The 25969-nt window shown below is 43.5% G+C and overlaps 1 protein-coding gene across 1 annotated transcript; it reads left to right on the forward strand.

The window, feature by feature from the left end:
* Positions 1–2753: 2753 nt before the first annotated feature.
* On the forward strand, positions 2754–25940 carry PPM1K (protein phosphatase, Mg2+/Mn2+ dependent 1K). Its single transcript, XM_024203932.2, has 7 exons — positions 2754–3473; positions 10448–10966; positions 12005–12105; positions 20639–20804; positions 21331–21475; positions 22628–22762; positions 23233–25940. Exons 2-7 carry the CDS (start codon positions 10527–10529, stop codon positions 23362–23364), a joined length of 1119 nt encoding a protein of 372 aa, XP_024059700.1. The 5' UTR covers positions 2754–3473; positions 10448–10526; the 3' UTR covers positions 23365–25940.
* Positions 25941–25969: the final 29 nt, after the last annotated feature.

Genomic DNA, 25969 nt, shown 5'->3' on the forward strand with positions numbered 1-25969 from the left:
TTGGAACAGGGACAACTGACATTCAAGTCTGATTCAGAGCTGAGAGTAAAGCTGGCACTGCAGAAGATGATAATACCCGTGGGTAGTAAAGAGTAAAACAGTTGCCTTGTGATGACTTTGCATATACACATACATGGCCAAGATCTTCCTAGTGATTTTGGGCGCTTCAGTTTTTGGATGCCCAATTTGAGACACCTTAAAGGGGCCTAAGTGCTAAGCCCTCTGAAAATTAGGTGTCTTGAAGGTGTCTCAAGTTGGGCACCCCAAATGATTAGTTTCTTCTGAAAATCTTGTTCCTATATGTAACGCCACTTGCTGTAATGAGTCTGCCAGAGTGATGGGATTTGGATGTCAAAGCAAGACACAAGGAAAACAATGGCAGAGGTTACACTTTATGAAGTACTAATACTGTAGGAATCTTAACCAAATAAAGAAAAATCCCATGTGTTTTGAACATTGAATAAAGCTGATGCTGTCCTTTCTTCATCTTCATAAATGATGCCAGATGATTTCCTTTCCCTTGATTCCTATTGTGCAGGCTCTCTGCTCTGAGTAGACAGGGTAAGATTAATAGGAGGATTTATTTCAAAAGCTTTTGCAATTAATCTCATCGGATTCTGTGCCTAGTCAAAGATTACATTTTGGTGGCACCATATGACAAAACATAAGAGTGACCTTGTGGGATGTGACCTGAAGATGAGTCAGCTCTTTCCCTACAACCGACTGCTTTGGAAGAGAAGTGTGCACTGCAGAAAGTCCGCCTTTCTTTCCTTCAAATAACCCTAAAGGGGAACATCTGAGAAAACAAGAACCGGTCTTTTTTTAACTAGATGAGACTCTCTTTCTTTAGGGATTTGTTATTTTAATCTATTGCCATATGTGACTTATGATTTTTTTATTACTCTTCTCCAGAAAATGAACACAAAATGGGACAGATTCAACTAGTGCAACTATATTCTCTTTGGTGGAGTTACACCAGTGATTAATGTGATTCTACTCTTAGACATAGTAAAATATGTATACTATTAACTGGTTTAATAAGCAGGTATTGGGCGAAATTCTTTGCTGGTGTAAAATGCATAAAACTCTGTTGAAGGCAATGGAGCTGCATCCAATAAAAAATATGGTATAGCCCACTGACTTCTTATTTCAATTCATTTCAGAAGATGTAGCTCATGGGACAACACATCTAGCCAGGGACAGCTTTCGGCACAGTCTAACTTGGCAGCTGCATAGGTACCATGTTCTAGGGAGGCACGTGAGGTGGCCCTGCTTTTGATGATGACAATGAATCCTTCTGCCAGCCCATCCTGAAGTGCTTGTTCCCTTCATGTGCTCCTCTTCTGTTACTCAAGTTCACATTGCACAGACCAGGAGCACAGAGACACATGAGAAGAGTAAATGGCTGCTGGGAAGAGTGTTGCCCATGTGTTATAATCATTAAGATGTGTGGATGTTGCTGCCATTCTGTGGGGGGAAAATAGCGAGGGAAGTTGCTGGTTGAGAGGACTGAGAGCTATCGGCTAGGATTGCCACTACTGATTCCCTGGAAGGGGTGAAGAGCAGCTGTCCGTTTCCCCATTGGAGGAGAAAAAGGATGTGGTCTTGGATTCCCAAATTTCCTGGTGGAAAGGAGGAACCTGCTGATAGGCTCCTCCCAGAAGAGATTCCCATTGTGGTATGATGAAGCCCCAGTGACAAGCTAAGTCCCCCACAGAAGATATCAGCTTTATGTGCCCTGCCCGGAGGTAAGTGATCAGGGTGACATGACATGAACATGTAGAAAGACAAGGTTCCGGCTGCAGAGTCCAGAATGGAAGCCGTGGAACTTGTGTGGGAACCTGGGGCTAAGGGGAGGACCGGGGCATGCTGGGGTCACGCAGAGGAGGAAATGAAATAATGAATCGTTGCCAAGTAGTGACTGAATTTCAAGCATCCCTACCCCCGTATCTAAAGCTACACACCTGATCAGTCCAATGATAGCGGCCCAATATGGGCCAAGGACGCAGAGATGGGAAGTTAGGACAGGCGTAACTTTCATGAAGTGAAGTTACCCATTCAGTATTTACCAGTGGCTGCTGATACAGAGAGCTTTTAAAGAAATCCCCTGGCCCTGGTGGCCCTGAGATTGGTCTAAGTGCCATAGAAACCAAACTCCCTTACAGAAGCATGTGGAATGCCAGGGGAGCCAAGGACCAGCTAAAGAATTTGGGAGCTCGTAACAAGTATTGCCTCCCTGCATAAGAACTGGGTCAGACCAAAGGTTTATCTAGCCTAGTATCCTGTGTTCCAACCGTGGCCAATTCCAGGTGCCTCAGAGGGAATGAACCAAACAAATGATCAAATAATCCATCCCCTGTTGCCCATTCCCAGCTTCTGGCAAACAGAAGCTAGGGACACCATCCCTGCCCATCCTGGCTAATAGCAGGTCCTGAAAGGATCAGCGAAAAATGCAGCCTTCCAGTATCCCATTATCAACTTTTGGCAGGGAAACATTTGCTATTTTCCCCCTGGGACACGTCACACGTGGGGACACGGTGTTGTTGCCGTCAACAAGATGTGTTGGCAACTTTGTGTACCTGATTCTGTCACATTACAGATGAGATTCAAACCAGTCATTTGGGTGACGTGATCCAAGGTCAGAGGTGACTCTGATAACAAATCTTTTTCCAAGAGAGCCCAGAGACAAACAAATAATTTGATTTTGCAAACAGAGTGAATTATTTATTCTCCACAACAATAAATAACCGAGATGCAAAATAGTTCCTGTCTACATCCCGAACTGCTGTTTGCACTCTTCTTAGGCTCTCTGCAGCTCAGAGTATGCTGGATGCAGTTTGCCCAGCCAGATCTCTGACTTTTAGCCACTAAGCAAAGAAGAATTTAATCTTCCACTGGTCTCCTCTCCAGTTTCATAAAGATCCAGGCACATCCCACAGCCTTACACCTAACCCTTCCCACTCCCATTGGGACCAACAGGGGGTGGGGAGGAAATCTGCTCTTCATTACTGTCACTCACTTCATTGCCATGCAGGTTAGGAACTTGGCCTGATTCTCCCCCCGGGTGTAAATCAGGAGTAACTCCATTGAAATGTGGCAGGAACAGGAAGGAATCTCACTGCGGTCAGTGGGCGCAGAATGGGGCCCAGGCACAGGGAGAGGGAAGGGGGCAGAAGGAGGCTCGTTCGGTTTCGCAGGTGCCATTGGCCCTTGCAGAGAGAAGGGCGGGTGCATGCCCAGCCCCATCTGTGGAACTATTGGGTAAGGGAGCTGCCAGCGTGACGGGGAGTCAGGTTTCCTCCTTTACTTAGGCAATTGCCGCAAAACATTTCGAGAATTTCTCCGAGACGGCTGCGGAAGGAGGATCAGTCGGTCCGGGTGGCTCGCTGGGAAAAGCCTAGCTTCGTTCGGTGCATTGAAAAGAAAGGGCGAAACAGCTTTTGCACGCTTTTCCTTAACGCGGGCTCAGCCAGGTAAGAGAGGGGCTGGAATTATCCCTCAATCCTGCCTCTGAACCGCCCAGTTTCTCTAATCTCTCGCTGTCTCTTCTTCTTCGTCCTGCCACGCCTACCCAGCCCAATCTGCCCGGGTTCGGGATGGGCTCTGCTCGTTCGAGCTACGTTTTTGTTGGCTCCGGAGAAAGGAAAAACGCCTCCGACTGCCATTGCATGAGACTTGCACCTCGAAATGCGGGCGGTAACGGGATCCCTGCTTCTGAGCACGGCATGGATTGCGAGCACTAAAGGCATGTAGCTGCATCTCCCCCCGGTCAGTGAGGCAGAGCGATCGCGGTCGATCTTTAACTGCTTTTTTGTCGGCTTAAAAATAAATCGGCGAATTCCCTCCCCCTCCACCCCGCGCCTTCTCTGTGGCCTGGGGAAATGCTAAATAGCATCTTGTTGCGGCAGGGACTGCGCATCGCGCACGCCGTGTCTGGCCCTCGTTTTCTCGGGCGACGCTTTCCCAGCTGTGCCCGCCCGGTCGGTGCATGGGGGTGTTGGAGGCACCGTGCCGCGGAGGGTTGCTGTTCTGGGAGCCGATCGCTGGGGGGTGCAGGAAAGGCCGGGTGACGGGTCCATTCATTACCTCGGTGGCTGCGGTCGGACACAAATGGCGCTGCCCTGCAGCACCAGCAGAGAGGCGGCGGCGGCGCGGTGTAAAACCCAGTGGGTTCTAGAACTCGGCCCGGCGAGTTCTAAATTCGGAGGGGAGGGGCGGTTCCTTATATCTCGCCGCTGCTGTGCTGACCCCTGTCGATGGGGATGGGGCGGCGGAGAAATAGCAGGATGGGGTTGCCGCCTCCCTGCAGCAAGGCCGCTGGGCTGGGGGTGGGTCCGCTCCAATGTGAGCACAGGGCTTGCAGCTGCCAGCTCTTCCCTTGAGAGTCTTGTCGTTGGGGCTTGCGCGTTTGCCAGCGTGCAGCGGGTAACCAAAGTAGCCTCCCCTACTCACAGCCCCCGGCTCTAAAAAAAAAAATCAATCCACTCTCCAGCCCCCAGGATCGGATTCCCACCCGCCTTGTTGGTTTATGGTTTGCACCCAGCAATACCATTCTCCAGTCAGTGCAATTGAAGATTTGGAAAACGGTTTTGATAATGGACCAGCCCTAGCATAAAGTCAACTCACCGCCCCTTGGCATTGATGCTGAAATAGAAGAAGAATGTTTGGCTTAAATCACCATTACCTGCGGGCTAACGAGGATGCACTATTGAGTCAGTGAAAGTAGATTGTAAATGCTGGTTCCTAACCTACATAGTTTCTGTGCCAGAAGAACTTGGCTGCTGCCCTGGGTATCTGCCCCTAGATTAGACACTTGGCAAAAGGTCTACTGTAGAAAAGAGTCAAATATCCACATTGTGCAAAAAGGTCTCAGTAAGGGCACCAAAAAGGGGGGAAATTTGGACATTTAAAAAAAAAGTAGTTTTTGACTTTTCTGGGGTTGTATTAGTAGGGGAAAGGGAAATGAAACCTGCTTTTCTCTCATTTGTCTCCTTCCTTGCAGATAAGCATGCTGCATTGTAGGAAGAACAGTTATTTTTATTGCTGTAATTCTCATAACTCTCCAACTTTATATGACCATTTATGCTGTCTCCCTGGGTAATCACTGTTCTCTTGGAGTGTGGCATAGCCTCACTGTTGACTCATGCAACAGAACATCTCTTTTTTCAGGAGCAGCTCAGTTGTAATCCAGGATCCATTTCTCAGAACTGTAAAAGGATTTAGACTCAGGACATGAATTTCCACTGTAGCATTTAAATTAAAAAAAAACCCACAACTGTTCAGTCTGAAGGGTATAAAAATATAGATTTGAGTTAATAAAAGGCATTGTTTAAAGAAGGTGTTTCATGTTTCGTTTAAGCTACCCTGAGAAACATCAGGTTTAGAAGCACAAGCATCTGAGAATCAAAGTTAGGAACTTGGGTTCCGATAACATAAGTCAGCACTTGAAATTCTGGAAAACAGTCTGCCTGGCACTGTAGCAAGCAACTTCTAAAAATACCTGCTTGCTGTGTGCCCTGTTAACCTGTTTAAATGCCTGCAGTAAAAGCAGCTACTTGATTCCAGTCTCAGCAGCGGCAACAGTCTGCCAATAACCTTTTATCCTCTAGATTAATTCCCCAGAAATACAGCTGAAGAGAACACCTTTTACTAACCTATATGCTGTAGTGGGCCTCTTCTCTATTGTTTTCTTGCCCATTTTTGTTTCCTTTTTATTCTCTCCCTTCTATTTTCTATCCTAGTCTGTTCTGTTTTGTTCTCTCTTTATTCAGCCTAACCTTTATTGTCACCAGACAAACTGGCTCTTATTGTGAGTCTTACAGGCCATAGCAGCATTCTTGTTTTGTATTATCCCTTTTGTTCTTTCCTATCCTTCCCCTTCTCCCTCCTTCTGTCTTGCTTTTCTTCCCACCTCTTTGCTGCCTCTTAGGGCTCGTCTACACTTATCGGGGGATCGACGAGCAGCGATCAATGCTAAATCGACTGCAGATTGCTCTCCTATCGACTCCTGTACTCCACCGGATCGAGAAGAGTAGAGGGAGTCGAAGGGAGAGCGTTGCATAGTGTGGACCAGGTGGTAAGTAGGTCTGAGCTACGTCGATTTGAGTTATGCTATTCACGTAACTCAAATTGCGTAGCTTAAATCGAATTTCCCCTGTAGTATAGACAAGGCCTTAGTTTTCTCCTTTTCTCTTTCTGTGGACCCAGCTGACGCCCTGCTGTTCTGTGGGGTGAGAAGAGCCCCACACACCCAAAAGACAAGAAAGGCAGAGCTGTGTAAGGGGAGCATGTTGCAATTCCCCAAAGAGGTATTGCATTGAGAACCTCCTTCCCCCCAATTTACTGGAGATCGTGGTGGATTCTTCATCATGGCAGTGTTTAAATCAAGATCAGAGGCTTTTCTAAAAGATCTGTTCTAGGAATTATTTTGGGGAAGTTCTATGGCCTGTGTTGTACAAGAGGGCAGACTGGCCTTGGAATCTATGAGTCTATGTTGGGAGCTCAAGCAAGAAGCTCTTTGAGAATCTTTGTCCTAGACCTTACCAGAGAGGCAAGAGCTCCTCTCTCTACCCCCAGTGTTGGGCTGCGCCATCCCTCCCTGCCAGAATAAATAAGGTCCAAATAACCCCCTCCCACTGTAAACCTGAGAGAGAGTAAGGGGGAGGAAGAGAACCTGGCAGAGTTTCCCCTACCTTGCTTCACTGGGGGCTGTCCTCTCTATGAATGGACCATGATCCAGAGGAGTTGGAGCCATTTGCATGCTTCCACACCAGCTCTGGCCTCCTAGCCACCCCTCCTCGCTCACATTGAGTCTCCAGTGGTGCTCTCCTGTCAGGGACACATCAGCTTGCCCCAGGGCTGTCCTTAAAGAGGGGGAGGTTGGTTCCCTCATTGCACTGGGGGCTCAGTGGAAAAGATAAGTCCACCCCACAGGCTGTACTAATTACCTATGGAACTCCACAGAGATGGTGGGGGCACAGTTGTGTCTGCTCCCACTCCTGGTCACTCTCCATCTCCACTTACCAATGTAGAGAGCGCTCCATGGGACCTGTGGGGACAAAGGTGGGGAAGACTGCTGCACTGACAGCTACCCTTCCCCTTTCTCCATAGGATAAAAGAGCTGCATGTGAAGGGTCCTTAGGGCATGACCTAGTTCTCAGTTTGATTGTTCCATGGGGAAGATACCGCTCAAAACTAAGGCTCTGATCCTGCAAACACCTGTGCATCTGCTTAACTTTGAGTATGTGAGTAGTTCCATTGACATTAATTGGACTCTTTGTGTGCTTAAACTTAAGCACATGCATTCTCACTTGGAAGATCAAGGCTGTACGGAGTGCTTAAAAATACTTGTTCTGGTGTAACCAATAGCTTTGTTGAAATGCTCAAAACCACTCTAAAATAATTGCAGATTATTTGTACATGTGAAATAGGCTAGAAATGTATATTTAAGTTGGTCAATTATTTCTTTGTAAAAATGTAAATCTTCTTAAATTACTCTGTGCCTGTTATTTATTGTATAAGCAGGAGGATAAGAAGGTAATAGTCTATGCTCTTTTTTTTTTTTTTTTTTGTTTAGGAAAATGCAGATTTTTTTCACACGATATTTTATTCCTCCCTTATAAATATTAAATATACAATTATTTCCTTTTGGTTGCTAGTTAGTCTTGATCACTGTTGTGGCTGTTGGCAAACACTCAGAGCAAGGTCACTTATCTTCTTTGTGCATATATATATTTGTGCAGTGGCTTAACCCTTTTGGGGACAGCAGACATATATACAGATATACACTCTTTCCACCACATTTTTTTGGGTAGCAATCTGAAAAATTCCACTATTCCAAGAATAAAAGTCATCATGTGAAAAGGGCTTTGTACAGCTAGACCTATTGTGGAATTTTCGTTTGATAGTATGTTCGTAAGATTACATTCGGTAACTACTTTCATAAACCCAAATGTGTACAATTTACCTGATCCCTGTAGAGTTCCACTTAAAAAGAGTGGCTACCATCTATAGCAATCCGAGGTGTGCTTTCACTTTAGATACATGAAGAATACCTTATTCTTGTCTCACCACCTTGTTTTTTCCTAGCAGTGATGTATTGCCAAACAACCTTGCTGTATTTTTACATACAAACAAACATGTCTTCTAAACAGTGACACTGCAGTCATATGCTGTGGCAGAATAAAGCTTGAGGTCCTGTATCTTTTGTTTATCCCCCCAGTTGTCAGTTTTTTTTATACAAGTCTGGAGGCGGATTAGCTTTTGAGAGATGAATTTGGTGGAAAATGAATGTTAAATGGTTACTTGCGTGTTAGAATAGTGCTTTATTCATGCTGCAGTATTCTGAGCTCTAAGTATAGCGAACACTTATGTTCCTCTTGCATCAAAGCCACACTTGGAAGTGAATCCCAAAGCCACTCCTGTATTTCAGTTTTGTCAGGCTGTACAAAAGGATGTTAACATACTGAAAAGGTGAGTGAAGGTGACAAATGGAAAATAATAGTCCATCTATGTGACCCAGGATATTACTGAAAGGATGGGATGGTATAGGGTTATATGGAGAGGAATAATAAACTTCAGATATTTGGACATCTGGCTTTAAAATATTGACATATCTATATTCTTTACAATCTCTAATCTAGCTACCCATTGAAATGACCATCTTAACCATTTTTACACTTTAGGCCAAAATCATCCATGATGCAACTCTAAATTGGCTTATTACAAATTCCTTCACAGCATGTTTGACTTTCATCACTTACTTATACAAATGGTAAGAGTAAACATTCCTTTCATCAACCAAGAATTGTATTAAAGATAAGCTAAGCACAGCAAGGGAGGTTTCCTGTCCAGCCTTCATTTCTTTGAGCTGTGAACAAGTTTAACGTGCACCACCAGAAAGCACACTGTACAGCTATTGCCAACAAAATGACTGCTTATAGAATTTCCTATGATTGTAGGTTTGGCAAGCACAGAGGTATTTTTTTAAAATAACCTTGCACATCTCCTTATACAGAAGTATTTCAAATGCTGCAGATAAAAGCGTGATTAGACTATACCTATAATTAGTGATATTACAGCACACTGTTGGCAACAGGCCAAATATACAGTATCTGTAATGTAACTCTGTTGTTCCTTGATTATGTCAAGGCAGCTTGCAGTATTATTCAAGGGAATCTACATGGAGCCTGTTTTTAATCCCTTTATGCTAACATATAAGTTAAATAAAGTGTTATGGGTAACAGATATATTTTAGCTGTCCAGTTTTCATTCATTTTATTATCTCTCAGAATCATCATTAGGGGTATTTTATTTATTCTGAGATAATGACTGTTCTGTTTGATTTGAGAAGTGGTCTGGGCCCCAAGAGATATATGAAAACAGGTGGGAACTTTCTTTGTGTTATTTGAGGAATCTAATTTAAACGTCAAGTAGCACAGAACTCCAGAGGGGAAAATGATAAAGAGTGTACTTGGGCAAAGTTATCTATGAAAAGAGTGTGTGTGAGTTCATAGAAACACTTTAAAGAGGATTCTTAAATGAATTAATACAAAACAACTGTCGCTCCCAGAAGAAGAGGGAGAGTTATGATTCAATTCATTGATCTGTGCTGGAAAATATTGATCAGGCCCTGAAAAAAGTGCATGATGCCCAGTTCTGGCAAATTTCATGTGCTGGCAACTAGATAAAAAATTGGAACTCTGTATATTTTTATTTTGTGTCATTTTACTCTGATATTCTTTACTTCCCTATAGAGCAACAATGCAAGCTTTTCAGCAGTTGCATGATTAAGGTAATTTATAATATGCTCACTCATCACGTTACCATGTGAGTTGTGGTGGTTTTCTCTGAGCAACCAAGCAATAAAGTCATTGCCGCTAATGTTCATTTTATTACAGTTGGTGGTCAGCAGCCAAATGATCAGCAGAAATGCATCATCCAATGCCTTGTTTTGGTCTATTTGCAATACTATATATTTAAACCAGGGGCAGCTCTAGCTTTTTTGCCGCATTAAGCACGGCAGGCAGGCTGCCTTCGGCGGCATGCCTGCGGGAGGTCCCGTGGCTTCGGCAGCATGCCTGCGGGAGGTCCGCCGGTCCCGCGGCTTCTGTGTACCTGCCGCCGAATCCGCGGGACCAGCAGACCTCCCGCAGGCATGCTGCTGAAGGCAGCCTGACTGCCGCCCTTGCGGGGACCGGCAGAGCGCCCCCTGCGGCTTGCCGCCCCAGGCACGCGCTTGGAGTACTGGTGCCTGGAGCTGCCGCTGATTTAAACCCCACCTATGGGCTAGTCTGAGTAAGATTATTTCTCAGTGAATCCTGCAGATGGATCTTTCCAGCTGCTTCTGGGCAATGCAATCCACAATTAACGATCTCCGATGGTGAAAATGTTTCTTGAGTGGTATAACTTGAATTTCCCCTTTCTGTATTTCTTGTTTCCTGACCAGTTCTCTCATTGTCCTTGAAGACATTCTGGAAGCTGTATATTGATCTTTCATTCACTGCAAAGCTCTGTGGAGTCAAGTTATGTCAACAACTGCTTTAATTAATTTGGTTAGAAATGGAGGGTATCAAGTGAGAAGGCGAGCGCTGCTGACATCCCGCCTCTTGGCAGACGACAAACGCTTGACTGCCGTGTGCCAGAGCTCCACCACAGAACGCCGGGCTTCCCGCTTCGATCCAGACGGCAGTGGGCGTCCAGCCACATGGGATGCTTTTGGTATCTGGGACAATCGCATTGATGAGCCCATACTCCTCCCACCCAGCATAAAGTATGGGAAGCTGATTCCCAAAATCAGTCTGGCCAAGGTGGGCTGCGCAAGCCAGATTGGAAAGCGGAAGGAAAATGAGGACCGGTTTGATTACGCTCAGCTGACAGATGATGTCCTGTATTTTGCAGTGTATGATGGGCATGGCGGGGCTGCAGCAGCTGATTTCTGTGCTAAGTACATGGAAAAGTACATTCAGTACGTAAGCAAGGGTCTGATGCCTGGCATTTGTTTTATTATTTGCATTACTACTAGTGCCTACTAGCTTGGGGCTCCCTTGTCCAAGGCGCTGTACGAATACATACACCTCTACCCCGATATAACGCTGTTATATTGGGGTAGAGGTGTAGTAAGACACAGTCCCTGCCCTGAAGAGCTTACAGTTCAAATGGACAAGACACAGAGACCAGGAGAAGGTAAATATGATTATCCCTAGTTTAGAGCGAGGGGACTGCAGCAGAGAGAGACAAAGTGAGTTGCCCACCATCACATAGGGTAATTTTGATCATTGAAATATAAAACTTGGTGGCACTTCTGTCTCACTGTTCGCCTCTTGTTTCTGGAGTCAAGAAGGATTCCCTGGTGCCGGAACAGTGTCAGAGATTGGACGCTGCCATGATGAGCAATTCGTTCTTTACCCTTCTGAAGTATAGAAAAGTCAGGTCCTGTGGGCACTCCTAGCAATTAACAGAGGGTAGGTAGTGCTTCCCTCCTCTATTCACCTCCGTGAAACTTCCCCTGTGCAAAGGGACAACTCACGGCTTAAGTGGTCTTAGTCCTTACATGGATCCTCTGCACTGTGGGGCTGGTGGGTAAAATCCCACCCTCCCATCTAGTCAAACCCATTGAATTCACTGGGGAATTGAAGGTGCTCAGCATCCTCCAGGATTGGGCCTGCCAAGAGCATGTGGGAGTTACAGGTTGCAATGCCTGCAGTACAGGTGCAAGGTGTACCACTTGCACCACTCCATTTGCATAATTAAAGTGGCTTAAACGAAGGCTGCATACTTTCTATATAAACCAGAATTATGCAACCATTAAAAATCAACTGCAATCCTGAAGGTCAAATTCCCTTATCAGAAAGACAGGGAAGAATGCTAATGGCTTCCTGTTACCTCAAAAGGATGATATAGCGTGATTCAACTTTTGTAGTGTGAAGACAAGCCTGTGGAAACGGCTGTAGATGGAGAGGTATCTTTGTGGAAGAAGTTGAACCTGTCTTTATTTTGTTTCCAGAGAATTCCTTTCTCAGGAGAAGAATTTGGAAACCGTGTTGACCAAAGCTTTTCTAGAAATAGACAACGCGTTTGCGAGGCATGCTCACTTATCTGTGGATGGTAGGTAGAACGACTGTATCCTACTTTGCAGCGGTGGGGGAAACGGTTTTAGAAATAGCTGTGGAGATGTTTTGTATTAGTAAAATATGTTTGATATTGAAAACAATTTTATTTAACACAAGGATTTGCTTTGAGCATTTCTTGCAAATGAAACAACCAGCGTCAATCACGCACGAGCACTTTTTAAAATGAAATGATATGAAAATCCTCTCTGAAATTTATCTGGGGAGCGGATCTGAGGCTGAACTTTTGCCAAACATTCCACTGAGCTTTTATCCTAAAGGGATACTGTCCAGTAGCTTATTTACCAAACGTGCTATACGCTACAATGGTTCAAATTTGGTATATATTTAAACACTCAATGATGAGAAATTCACTCAGACACCAATTTAAAAAAAATGCTGTTAATTCTGTAGGTTTTAGAAGAAACAGTGTCTAAATGTTCCCTCTTGGCTCTGCTGCTGCAGTTAAGTAACAAACTAGGTTCAGAGAGATTAATATGATAGATGCAACTCTATACAAATAAATAATGTAGCTACGTTTGACAAAGAGAAAGGGACATAGTCAGTAGGGAAAAGTATGTCCCAGATCCTCAGCTATGGTCAAGGAGCCTGCTGCATGCCTCAGGACGACTTGTGTATGAAGGTGGCATTAAGCAATTTTGGTATTCCCCTAATCCTGGGCTGGATGTGTGGTGAGTTATTCCACTAGCATATGTTTATGTTGATTGCCAGTGGCCCAAGGGGCTGTTAGAACATCTGGAGCTTGCAGGAGCACAGAGAAATTGGCCCTGAGAAGTGGGTGTCACCAGAGGGCTCTGTGACAGTGGGGTGTTACTCCTGTGGTTGGCTAAGCCCATTTTACAGCCATGTTGCACTTAGGGTGACCAGACAGCAAGTGTGAAAAATTGGGACAGGGGAGTGGGGGGGTAATAGGAGCCTATATAAGAAAAAGACTCCAAAATTGGGACTGTCCCTATATAATCAGGACATCTGGTCACCCTAGTTGCACTGCTGAGCGCATTGACATTAAAAAATGCCAGCCCACGCTTTTGGTGTGGATTTAAATATTCCCCTTCGCTGTTTGCAAGCCAAACGTTGCTGTGTTGTCTAGTGTGTGAAAACTAGAAAGTGAAACGGACTGACCCAGTTTTTGTTCAAACTGAAGTACAAAAAGTAAACAGCATGAATGGATAAACAGAGACCCATTTAAAAAACAATGTTAATAAGCTACGGTGATATTTACTGATTTAAAAGTGATTTTTAACCTGACTGAAGAAGCAATACAAAATAATTGGCATTGCCGTTTTAGTAACCTCTGATTATTTGAACCTGATTTTGGGGAGTGAGATGAAGAATTAAGTCGCATATTTTAATTGTGAAGTTAGAGTTTTTACTGAGGGGGTCTGAAATGCAGCAGTAATAATGAGTCTGCCTCACCCCCACCTGAATGATCTAAAGTGCTTCCGTAGGAATGGCTTATCTTGAAGGCCCCTTGTTTTATTTGTCAAACTCTGTTCCTAAAAGAGCTTGTTTAGAGTGACCCATTTCAATGGAAGTTTGTGTTCACAGCAGCTCCATGAGGAGAAAGAGTGTAATGAAAGAAAACATTGGTACTTAAAATAAGATTTTGTTATGCTGAAAATAATTACAACATTTAGTACTTGAGTCTTATTGAATTAGCTAAAGAGACTCTCTAATTGACAAGCTGTGCAGTAAGGGTGGGCTTTCAAAATGCTGTCTGGGATTTTACTTTGCAATTTTCACCATCTTTAACAGGAGCAGCATGGCTAAATGACTAGGCACTTCTCTGAAAATGCCCCCATTAACTTATTAGGAACCTAATGCTAATGCTGGTAAACTTTGAGAACAGCTAAACAAATGCAGTTCCGAGACACTGGGTAAAATCTTTTCACTAATACAGCTCAAGAATATATGAAAATTAAGCAGAGGTATGTTAGTTTTCATGAGTAATTTCACAGAATCATTAAAATGCAGGGCTGGAGTTTAGCAGGTTATAAACTCTAGGCCCCTGTGCTGAGGCAGAACCAAGTTAATCTAGACCATCTCTGACAGGTGTTTGTCAAACCTGTTCTTAAAAAACCTCCAATAACGGGGATTCCACAACCTCTCTTGGAAGCCGATTCCAGAGCTTTAACTACCCTTATAGTTAGAAGGTTTTTCCTAATATCTAACCTAAATCTCCTTTGCTGCAGATTAAGTCTATTACTTCTTGTCCTACTCTCAGTGGACATGGAACCCCTCTGTAAAGACAGTCATCAGGAAGTGGTATCCAGATGTGAAAGGGCCTCATTCTGCAGGGTGCTGAGTACCTCCTTTGAGGTATTGATTGCCCTCAAGTTGTTGTAGGAGCTGAAGGCCCTCAGCACTCTTTGCCAGGTGCTGAGCAGTCCCTGAAATCAGGCCATAAAGGAGTGTAGTAATGGGATGTAAAGACATAGACAGATACCAGTTTATTAATGTAATTAACTCTTTGCATGTGTGGTGTTGAAAACTGTAAATATTTTTGAGACTGTTTTTGTTTGAAACATTAAATAAAATTGAACTGTTTTGCATGTATCCTCATCAGAAACTTAACTCTACACTGTCGGGACAGTTGGTTAGCAAAGCTACAGATTATTTTTGGCTATTCTAGATGTGATAAAGTCAAGAGTGTCACCAAAGTCTCTTGGAAACAATGTTCCTGGAATACTGGCTGCTCAAGACATGTGTGATGGCACCCAAGCCAGGTCTTCATATTTAAATCCTGCCTCATCCTGGGTATTGGAAGACAATAGTTCAATTAAATCTTTCTGATAGGTGACTCCATCTGTTGATTTCTTGGGCTGGTGGTCTGTACTTCTGATTTTTATTTTTTTTTTTAAAGTACAGTGGATTTTTAGGATGATGGAGGCCTTGATACTGCTAACACCTACAAACTAGTCAATGGAACTACACACACTTATATATATATATATATATATATATATATATAATATGAATGTTTGCAGGATCTGGGCCTCACCGGGCAAATCTCTGTCACTAAAACAGTAGATAATCTGGGGAAGATGGAGTTTTTTAAGTTGCTGTTTAAAAAGACGATCTACTTAATTATGGCAGAAATTGAACAGGTCTTACAATTTGTGCATTCTTCTAGGAACTGTGGTCCTTATTTTTTGAAATCAGTCCTTCCGGTACTAAAATATTTTAAAAAAATATATAAAGTAACGCTTACCTCAAGTTTCCAATGTAAAAAAAGCTACACATTCAACACTACAGTGCTGTGTCTTCTGTGCAGCACATAGACTGATGGGTTTTATGGGCTCTTTAGGAAACAGGATTTGCCATACGGGACTGTGGTCCATCTAGTCCAGTATCCTGTCTCTGACTGGGGCAGTACCAGATTTTTCAGAGAAAGGCATAGAAACCTCACAGTCGGCACATGTAGGATAATCTGCCCTCCGCATTAGGTCTCCCTCTAATCCCTAAAAGAGTTTGGCTTAAACCCTGAAGGTTTAATATCTCTTTCAAAAATGTATGCCAGCATTAACTGTTGTAACTGGAGGTTCTTACTATTCACATACACGTCCAGTCCCTCTTTGAATCTTGCGAAGATTTTGTCCTTTTAAAATTTCAGTTCAGAGCAAAGTGCAATTAATGCAACAATCTCCTTCTCCCACTAATTTCGATCAAGGACCATGTTCCCTACAAGCATGTACAACTTCAAAGTTTGTTACATTTCTGATCTAGATATCTCGAGCGTGTATTTCTTAAAATGTTAAAAAGCTGCATTTTTCTCCCCATATCAGTGGCCCAGAGCTGAATCAACACAAACTTTTTGAAGAACTGAAGCAGGACCAGTTACTTTCCTAACGATGGGGCTTTTTTTCTTTTTTCTTCTGGCCTTGTTGCTTTGGGGATAAATCCAGGGTCCTGCAGCTTTCCGTGTCCCCCAGCTCCTCTCTCTGCCTTGCATCCTCCCACCTGGACTATTCCGCTGGCCCTGAAGGGAAGCTCTCCGAGCCCCCAGCTGAGAGACCCTGATTTAGCATGTGAGGGAAGACCCTTCATGATAGATCATTTTTGCACATTCTCAACCTTAGAGAGGACTAGTGCTGTACGTCCAAGGTTTCTTGATGAAAACACTGCCACCAACTCTCCTGACTTGGCCTAGGACAGCCATGTAAGGTGCCGCTATTGCTTCAGTTTATTGAAAGCCCAGTCCAATACACATTGAAGACAGTAGGAATTTTTCCATTGACTTCAGTGCTCGTTGTATCAGACCCTATTCACACTGGCTATTCATATCTAGAATAGCCATTTTATTGAACAAGGTTGGTTGTTAGTTGATGTATCTGTGTGTGTTGTTTGGGGCACTCTTGAAATCTTATTACGCCGCGCAAATAGTTAAGGTCTCTTTCTATGAAGAGAATAAAATACTGAATCAATTTTTTTTTAAAGTTACCATTCAAAAACATGACTATTTTTTAATATGTTAACCTGCAACACTGAGGAAAAGAGAGAGCTGCTGAAATATATATATATATATTATATAGTCATCAACTTAAAATGTTTGAGTCTTGGTAACGGTACTTGGTTATTATCTAATCAAGTTAGAAGACTCTTGGTCTAAATAATTTTCTTAAGTTTTTATCCACATTCAGTGTTCAATGGGTCATGACGAGCCATGAATCTATATCCAATGGCTAGAAAGCTGTTTCTTTTTAGCAGTCAGTTTCTTGGAACCTTTTTGTTTAGAAATGAAGAGTGTAAACAGGTTGATCCATATACTGTACTTGAAATGCTCTTTAGAACGTCTGTCTTTGCCAAATATGAGCTGGCTGGGCATTTTCCACTGATTGGTTTGTTCATCCAATACTGTTACAAAAATACTTTTGTGGCTTTTGTTTAGGCTGAAGCTACAACAGAGGTGACACACCGCTGTAGTGAAAGTGACAGGGGGAAAATCATTGAGAAAAGTGAACCTATTTGAGACCATGTATGTCTTTAGACAAGATTGAGCCATGGTCAAATTGGACATTATGCATTGTCATAAGACTTCCCTATTCTATCACACCACTCGTGAAAAGCAGAGCCGGCAAACCCAAAGTGAATACGTCCCCTTGCTTTGCAGCTCTTACTCTGTCATCCCCAGTGTTGCAGGTTTGTTTTGTCTGAACAAAATCCCTGGGTGAATTTCCTATTTGCCTCTGTGTACGTGTTATTTGTGGCAGAGACTGTACCTGGTCAGCAGCTCTAGAACTGGAGGCCCTGGACACTATATGCTGGGCTTCAGTGGAAAGAGAGATCTGCTTAATTTTGTCCCAGGTGAAGGAGTCCGGCGGTTCCTAGCCTGGACTACTGGAAGGTTCCCACATCCTCTTTGTCACATTAGTTGAGATGACATGCAGTAAAAATTGTCCAGTGAGTGTTAAGAACCTATTGAAAGATCTTAGTTTTATAGTCATATTATTAGGAAAAAGTGAAAACTTCTTTTACTTTATTTTTTAAACGTTAAAACCAATGTATGTGCTGATGCAGCATATCTTTAAAGTGTTAACAAATAAATTAGAAGCAATAGTAATAAAGCACTAGAAATTTGATACATTCATAATTCCTAGATTTTGGAACTGTTAGTGACCCAAATGAGTCTGAAGCCCCCTTTAATTTAATAAGGGCCTGATTCTTCCTCCCTTACTCACATTGAGTATTACCTTCATGAGTGGTCTTGCTGAGAGCAGAATCAGGCCCAGCGAAGGGAGCATGAGTGGCATTTATATTTCCAAACAATGATGTTAAGCTTTTGTTTGGTCTATAGGTATTTGTAAGGTGCCTGTCACTATGGTACGTACTACAGCTTTGCCATACATATGTCTGGCTCTTTAGTAATATCCCTAGAATTGGTACTGAAGGTTGATTTGATTTTTTTTTTTTAAATACTCAAGAGTATTTGGGATGTATGTGTTTGCTGTGCCTTAAAGAGTTGAAGCACATCCCCAAATATTTAAAGAGTCGCAAGAGAATTTGATAACTTACGCAATAATTCTCTTTTATGCCTTCTAGAATATAGCATTTGATACTTGGCATTACAGTTCCAAAAGCAAGGAATGATATCAGAGGCTAGTGGCAACTCCTCATTAGTTTTTAATTTCTAAACAAAATATATTTAGCATGAATTAAAGATAGTTTTATGTCGGCTTTTCATTTCACTTTGCTTTAACTGTCTGGTTAAAACAGGTATTATTTTAGCAAAGCCAGTAAATGATTTCACTGCTAAATTGTAATGGCATATTTTCAAGCATGTTTCAAAATGGACCTGCAGCACACTAATTCTTGTGTGGCCTTCTAAAGTTGGAAATAAAATGCAGACACTTCATTTAAAAAAATTAAAAGCTACAGCCAGCTTAGTGGCTGGAAAAATCTGGTTTTGCCTCCTGTATCTGAGCCCCAAAATAATCAAAGATCTGATACAAATTACAGTGGAGTTGGTTGAGACGTATAATGATGGATACTTTGTTTGAGGACATAGTTGATAGAGACTTATTGAACCAGAAGACTTCAGTGCAGGGATAATACCTGTTTTAATAGTACTGACAGTCTAGTTTAGACTGTTTTATGGATTTGCTTTATTTTTTCATTTGTCAAGTCACACTGTTTTCGCTCTACAACAAGGCTCAATGCATCTTTAAACCTTGCCCACATGAAAAATTCCTCCCAAGCACGTTACAAGTCTAACTATTTCAGAGGTGCTGAGCGCCCACAGTTCCAGTGGATGTTGACTGGAGCTGCCAGTGGTCAACGCGTCTGAAAATCATGCTCTGTAAATATGACACGGGCTGACTATGGAATGTGCTGAAATCTGCAACTCTCATGGACCACAGTGAGAGTTAGTAGGTGCTTAGCATCCATCAGGACCAGACCCATAAGGCATTAATTAAAGAAATCGGTATGGGCCCTAATGGGGCAACTGGGGATCGCCCTGGCAGGATGGAATCCCTGAGTCTCACAAAGATGGATTAGCCAGCTCTATGCCAGCTCCTTGTGATGCCCCCAGTCAGTCAATCCCCAGATGCACAGTTAGAGTTTGGATAGGTGTGGACAAGACTAAAGTCCATGTCCTTTAAGGAAAAGGAGTGGTTGCAGGAAGATCTTTAATTATTATTACTTTCTCATTTGGAAGTAGAGGAATATAAATGGGGATTTGGATTTCTAGCTTAAACCAACAAAATACCGGCTGTAATTTTTAAAATCTGTTTTTAAAAACTAACAGTTGAAAAGAAAAACCCAGAATATGGCCCGGTCCCAAGCCAGGCTTTCAACTGAATTCACATCTGCTGTAAATTCTAGGCTGCACCTCTTCCTGTCCATGCTTTTCTCTGCAGTAGCTCACCGCAGAAGCATGTTAAGCAGCTCTCTCTCTGTCATAGTTGCATACACTGTGTGCGCTAGCAATAAAGGGGGAGCTGTTCTTCTAAAAAAAGGGAAGTAATTCTTTTAGCTTTGAGGATTTACTTCATTGCTAATGAAACAACTGGTCTGTGCTCAAATTGGTGCAGTCACAATTCATATTAACCTACCCAAGGATGTTAAAGCAAATGAGTATTTGAAACCAGAATCCCTAAATATAATTGCATTAGTTAATCCATTCTAATAAAAAAACCAAAACCCCAGCTCCGAGCATGTTGCTCAACCCACAAGGGATAGAGGAAGGGGGGAAGGCAGTGGAGGACCTGTCTTGCACTCCACTGCACTTTGTGTAGTTAATTTATACCTGTGTAAAATGCCACCACCAAGGCAATTGGTGGATTGAGATTTAGTAGCATTCCCAGCTGCTTTGCACCAGTATGGATTACTACACAGGGTGCCAGGCAGGGCAGAATCAGGTCTGGAGCACATCTGGTCTCTTGTCAGTGGCCTTTCCAACAAATAGAGCGGCACTGAAGAGCTCAGAAGGGAGTCTTCTCCTACACAGCTAGAAAAATACTGGCCGCAATATTGGCCTATTGGCAGGGGGGAGGGAAATGGTCAGATCATAATGACTCTGACAGGGCCTGGGGCTAGGAAGGAGATATAAAATGTCTCTTCTTTCAAAGCATACACCCAACTCTCATTAGCATTGATGAATTACCCGCCTGCATCTACAGGAGGAAAGCTCTGCAGTGGGATTTATCCTGACTGTTGCCCAGGTACATTCCAATATCTAAAGCTGAGGTACTGGAATAGAAAATATACTTGCCACAGACCCAAAGAGCAACCATTTCCCCCTCCCCCACCCCCTCCGACACCTATTTATCACGTTTGCAATCTTTGCATGGAGCCATGTTGTTGCACAGAACACCTTTACCTCCCCCCTCCCATGCATGTTTTTTCCACCCACTGTCCATTATTTTCATAGCTTTAGTTGAAACTTAAATCTAGTGACTGAGTAATTTAGAGCACACATGTTTTTGACCGTTAAAACCATTGTTCTGTTATAAATGCAGCAACACTGTTGGACAGTCTTAAATCTTCTCTCTTTTATGTGATGTTTGTAGCAACCCTGCTGAACGCTGGGACCACTGCCACAGTGGCCCTGCTGCGAGATGGTATTGAACTGGTTGTGGCCAGTGTTGGGGACAGTCGTGCACTGTTGTGTCGAAAGGGAAAGGCCCTAAAACTCACCATTGATCATACTCCAGAAAGGAAGGACGAGAAGGAAAGGTACAGCTCAGTTATGCTAAAAACATCACTTGGGACAGCCTTGTTCAAACTCTTGGCTAATTTTGTTCTGAGTAAAAGGGAATCAAAGTAAATAAATAGGACCAGCTGGTGTAAATCAGTGCAGCTCCTCTGGGGTCAATGGCACTAGGTAGATTTACTGGGTCTGGGGATTTGACCCATAGCGCGTTACATCTTGAACTCATCCTCACAACATTCCACTCTATCTAGAGATGGGTGCAGAACTGAGGCTGGAAGGTTAAGTGACTTGTCCAAGGACACAGGTAGAGCCAAAATTAGAACTCATGTGCTCATGTTTCCCGTCCAGTACTCAGTCTCCTAAACCATATTGCCTCCTGGAAGTCCTTCAGAATAGAAGTCTGACTCTGTGAATGTCTCTGGGTTGGGCCTCCATACCCTCCCCATGGTATAATCCAAGCTAAAGACACTGGCAGGAATTGTACACCTTTTATTGTTGGTCTGACCCTTTATTTCATATTTTCCTTCTTCTGTTTTGTGCTTTGGACAGGATAAAGAAATGTGGTGGCTTTATAGTGTGGAACAGTCTGGGGCAGCCCCATGTGAATGGTAGACTTGCAATGACACGGAGTATAGGAGATTTGGACCTTAAAAACAGTGGAGTAACAGCAGAGCCAGAAACTAAAAGGGTTCAGGTAAGAGGGGATTAATAGAGGACATTGAACCTGCGCATTTGGATCCTGTGGTGTGCACAGCATGTGTGTCTAGCAGTCAGAATGCCTTTGGGACCTTTAGTCTGACTGTGGGCCAAGTTCTGATCTCATTTACGCTGTAGTCAGTGGGGTCATTCCAGATTGACACTGAACAGCATCTGGCCCCAGTAATAAATGTTGACATGAATAAATGTCGAACTTAAATAGCATGGTTTAGTGTGTGTGTGTGTGTGGGGGGGGGGCGGAATAAAACATGACAGCCATCTGTTAACTGTAATGAGTGTTGTGTTTTGTTGAAACTAGTTATATGCTGAAAGGAAAATGTCACCTCAGCAGGGGTTGGCATGTTGATTTTCACAGGTTGGTCCAGAATTTAAATCATTTTAAAAAATAGCAAACGTGTGTATTTTGCACACCTGTGAGGGGGAAATACAGGAGATGTGTAAGTGACAAATTTTATTGGGGCTCCACAGTTCAGCATATGAGGAAAAATGAGTTAGCGTCTCAAAATCAATTAAACATGGCTTTCTCAGTTTCTGCCCCCTCCTCCCCCAACCTCCACTTCCCACCCTTCTACCCTCACCTAAACTTAATCTTCTCAGTATCTCCTCCCTCACCTCCAGGTGGTAAGAGTCAGAAGCTGAGGGAGTCATGTTTGAGGTGGACCAATATAGATGGTGTTCTTAGGGCAGTTGCCAGAGTGAGGACAGAGCACAGTTCCCTATTAGGAGACCAGACGAGATTATCATAATGGTCCTTTCTTGCCTTAAAATCTGTAATAACGTGAGTTTGTTCATTGGTAACTGGGTAATACACCGAGCTGCTGGGCTTTGGGCCTCAATTTATTGAACCTAGGACAGGGTTCTTACCAAGCATTGGAAGCACCCTCAAGTGATTTACTCATGATGTTTGGAATATGGCTATCTTGACTGTTTTGTGTGCCAGGGCTTTAAAGCAATGTGGTGACATAGTTAAGAGTTTTGGTGCTGTTGGTATTACCCATGTAGAAAATGGAGGAACATGCAGCAACAACAGGAAAAGTCTGTTGTAACAAAGGAAAAAAAAAAAGTAGAACTGTTCTGCCCTGCAATGATTTATTTATAAGATGATTTATATTGTGTGGTCTAATTACAGTTGCATCATGCAAGCGATAGCTTCCTGGTCCTTACTACAGATGGCATTAACTTCATGGTGAACAGTCAAGAGATATGTGACTTTATTAACCAGTGCCATGATCCCCCTGAAGCAGCCCATGTTGTGACTGAGCAGGTAATGTTTGGCTTTGGGCTGAACTAGTGCTCTGCTGATGATGCAAGGATAATGCAGCTTAGCAGGGAATAGACTGTGTAATGCTGAATATGCTCAGACTGACAGATCCATTGCAGTGCATAGATGATATTATGGCAGCAAATTGGCACCAATTGAAGTGGGATTGAGTATTCAAGAAACGGGGTTTTTGTTTTTTTCCAAACACAGGCTAAAGTTGGGGGCAACACCTGGGGTTCCGGGCATCACCCCCCCTGGGGGGGTGGGAGCCCCTGGCAGAATTGCTTCAATGAATCCGCCAGGAGCTGGGAGGAGACAGGTGCTGGAGACAGAGGCTCTCTGGAGGCCCGGGGTCTCTTGAATCTGTGGGGCTGGATACTCACCTTCCTTTGTAAAACATTTCAATCTCACAGATAAATAGTACTTTATCATAATGATACTTATCTCTTCTAATGATTTATTTCTCTTCTCAGGCTATACAGTATGGTACTGAAGATAACAGCACTGCTGTCATAGTACCATTTGGAGCATGGGGAAAATACAAAAACTCTGAGGTCAACTTCTCATTCACCCGCAGCTTTGCCTCAAGCGGAAGGTGGGCATGAGGACCCGCTGGAATCAGATTTTCTGTGCAATAACCTGTATGCCGCATGCTACAGGAGAACACATCTTGCCCATTTATTTTTCTCCCACTATTGTACAAAATAGTAAGCTTACTGCTTTCTGGGCAACAAACCCTCATCACGTACATGTCCCATTTTACCATTTTTATTGATGTTTTCAGATTTTAGGCAAGTGTTCATTTTACTGACTTTTTTGGTTTCCAATCCCAGAAGATGAGGGGTAGTCCTGTGCAGATGGACTAGGTGCAGGGCAGTATTCAATACATGTTTTGTTCTCACTGATTTATCTAGTCCTCTGTGAAAGATTGATACGCTGGATAGACTGAGCCCTGTGCTCCCCTCTGTGCACAAAACACCGGGGAGGGGAGCAAACACGTAATCATGAGGAGACGAAAGATGCCTGTTTTGTCTTCCACTGTGTCACAGCCACCAAAAAAGTCCCTCTGCGCTTCAGGAGAAGCATGTGAAAAATAGTGGCATGGCTAGAGAGGATTGAGGAAGAGGCTATTCTATGCAGCAAGCTCCTCTGACACAATAGTGTAAGTTTAGCCTAAAAGTCCTGTCTAAATTAATGCTGCTAAGCAGAACAATACCTTGACCTCCACGCTCCGCAAGTCAAAGTATGTGTGCAGGCCAGGAGCCAAACATGCATGGCAGCCAAGGCAGATATGCTGCCACTGGGGGCAGAGGGGATTCCCTACAATGGCCTGGAGTTTGTGAGGTCTCTGCTGTCCTACGTCTCTGGCCAATGTGTGATTTGGAGGCCACATTGCAGTCCTCTGTGTAGACCCCTGGCACAATTTCACTGAGAGGAACATGAAGCTGGTCTACAGGGGTGCAAAAAGCTGCATATTTTTCAAATTAAGAGGCACTGTGAACTTGAATTCCATTTTTTAATGATTTAATTTCTAACTATTCCATTTTCTAGTAGAGCTCCCTGGAAACAGTGCAACAGGAATGTTTTAATTCTTTAAAAAATGAGTAAGGGCTTTTGTGCTCTCCAGAAAAGCCAGTTGCTAGTTGACTGTGCACAGGATGCCATCAAGTGCACAAAGTAAACTGGAAAAAGGGGAGTGTCATGGGGCGCAACACTCACTGCTGAACTGGCGCCTCCTCCTGGTTACTCTGGGGATTAGCTCAAGGATGACATCCCCCGTCTGCAGTTTGCACCCCGTCACTCTGTCCCACGTCTGCTGGCGGTCTCTCCAGGAACTGCCACATCTCTCCGGCCACGTCACCACCTGTTTTCCCCTTCCGGGAGCCAGTACCTTGCAGTCCATTCGTCCACCCATTTCCATCCGTGGCAAATGTGGGGAACCCAGGCCCGTCTACTACTACAGGTCCCAACCCAGGGACTCTGTAGTTGGCAGCCACATGCTGCGTCCCCTCTGACATTTCCCTGGGCCACTTCCCCCCAGCACCTTGTTCACCTTTACTTCAGGGCCCCTGCTACTCAGTCCCAGCAGCCAGGTAGGAGCTCCCTCACTCCGATCCCTGCCAGCAGCTGCCCTGTCCATGGTGCTAACGCCTCTTTTAGCTGCTAGGAACCCAGTCCTTACCCCTGGAGCTCCAGGCCACGACTGCCCAACTGTGGCCCCGCAGCTTCTTTTACATGAGCCCTGCTGACCCCAGATTGGTTGCTCCCTGCAACCCCTCTCAGATTGGTTGCAATCCGCGCAGCCACTCTAGGCCGCTCGGAGGCCTCCCCTCTACTACTCCCTCCTGGGGTTAACCCCTTTCATGCCAGTGTAGGATAGACACCACACCACAGGAAGAAATACACTTTTTTTTGTTTTTAACTAATTTTTTTAGCTTTTGTAGCCTTGGGCATTGCTTGTAACAACAGTAGCTGCCAGATTTTCAGACAGAAATATGATTTATTTTGTTCAAGTTGACAGCATCTTTCTTTTTTCCTCTTTCATTTTTTTTAATGTGGAAGGGGGAATATGGGGGTCTGTCAAATTAGGCACAAAGGGCCAGATTCTGTTGACTTCTGTGAATGGCCCCAATTCAGGCCAGCTAAAGATCTGTCCGAGAGCACCCAGTTCTGTTCTCACTTACTCCATTGTAAGTCAGCTGCACAACTCTCCTGACATCAACAGAGTTACACTAGTTAGACACCAGTGTAAGTAAAGTCAGGAAGAGTGAAATTGGAGTCGAGTTCTCATGAGTTTTGCCATCATATTTTTCACATTGGGCCTGCTTCTGGCAAGAAAGATTTTAAAATGAAATAGATCACCTGAGGGAAAATTCTGCTGAGCTGCCTGGTCAAACACTTACTACAATGTGAATCTTGAACCTCTGTTACTTTAACCCTTCCCATGCCCAGGCTCAAACTTGCACAGCCATTCCAGATGTTTCTCTTTGCATATATTTAAAGATTCATGAGCATCCTTTAGACAACTATGCTTAATATTGTACTGAAGTGCTTTGCATACAGAAAGTGTCCTGCTTGTCTCATTACTCAGTGTATTATATGGTGTAAATAATATTTATATTGCTTTTATAAGTAAAGAGTTTGTGAAACAATATTTGTAAATAAATATATATATATATATATATATATTATATCCAATGCTATTGCATA

The sequence above is a fragment of the Terrapene carolina genome, unplaced genomic scaffold (genome assembly GCF_002925995.2).
Source record: "Terrapene carolina triunguis isolate 2854851 unplaced genomic scaffold, T_m_triunguis-2.0 Scaffold789, whole genome shotgun sequence".
Taxonomy (NCBI): domain Eukaryota; kingdom Metazoa; phylum Chordata; order Testudines; family Emydidae; genus Terrapene; species Terrapene triunguis.

Coding starts and splice junctions, on each gene's coding strand:
- PPM1K (XM_024203932.2), top strand. CDS start 10,527: ATGTCAACAACTGCTTTAATTAATTTGGTTAGAAATGGAGGGTATCAA. Junction 12,106..20,638: donor TGCTCACTTATCTGTGGATG/GTAGGTAGAACG, acceptor TGATGTTTGTAG/CAACCCTGCTGAACGCTGGG. Junction 22,763..23,232: donor CCCATGTTGTGACTGAGCAG/GTAATGTTTGGC, acceptor TTCTCTTCTCAG/GCTATACAGTATGGTACTGA.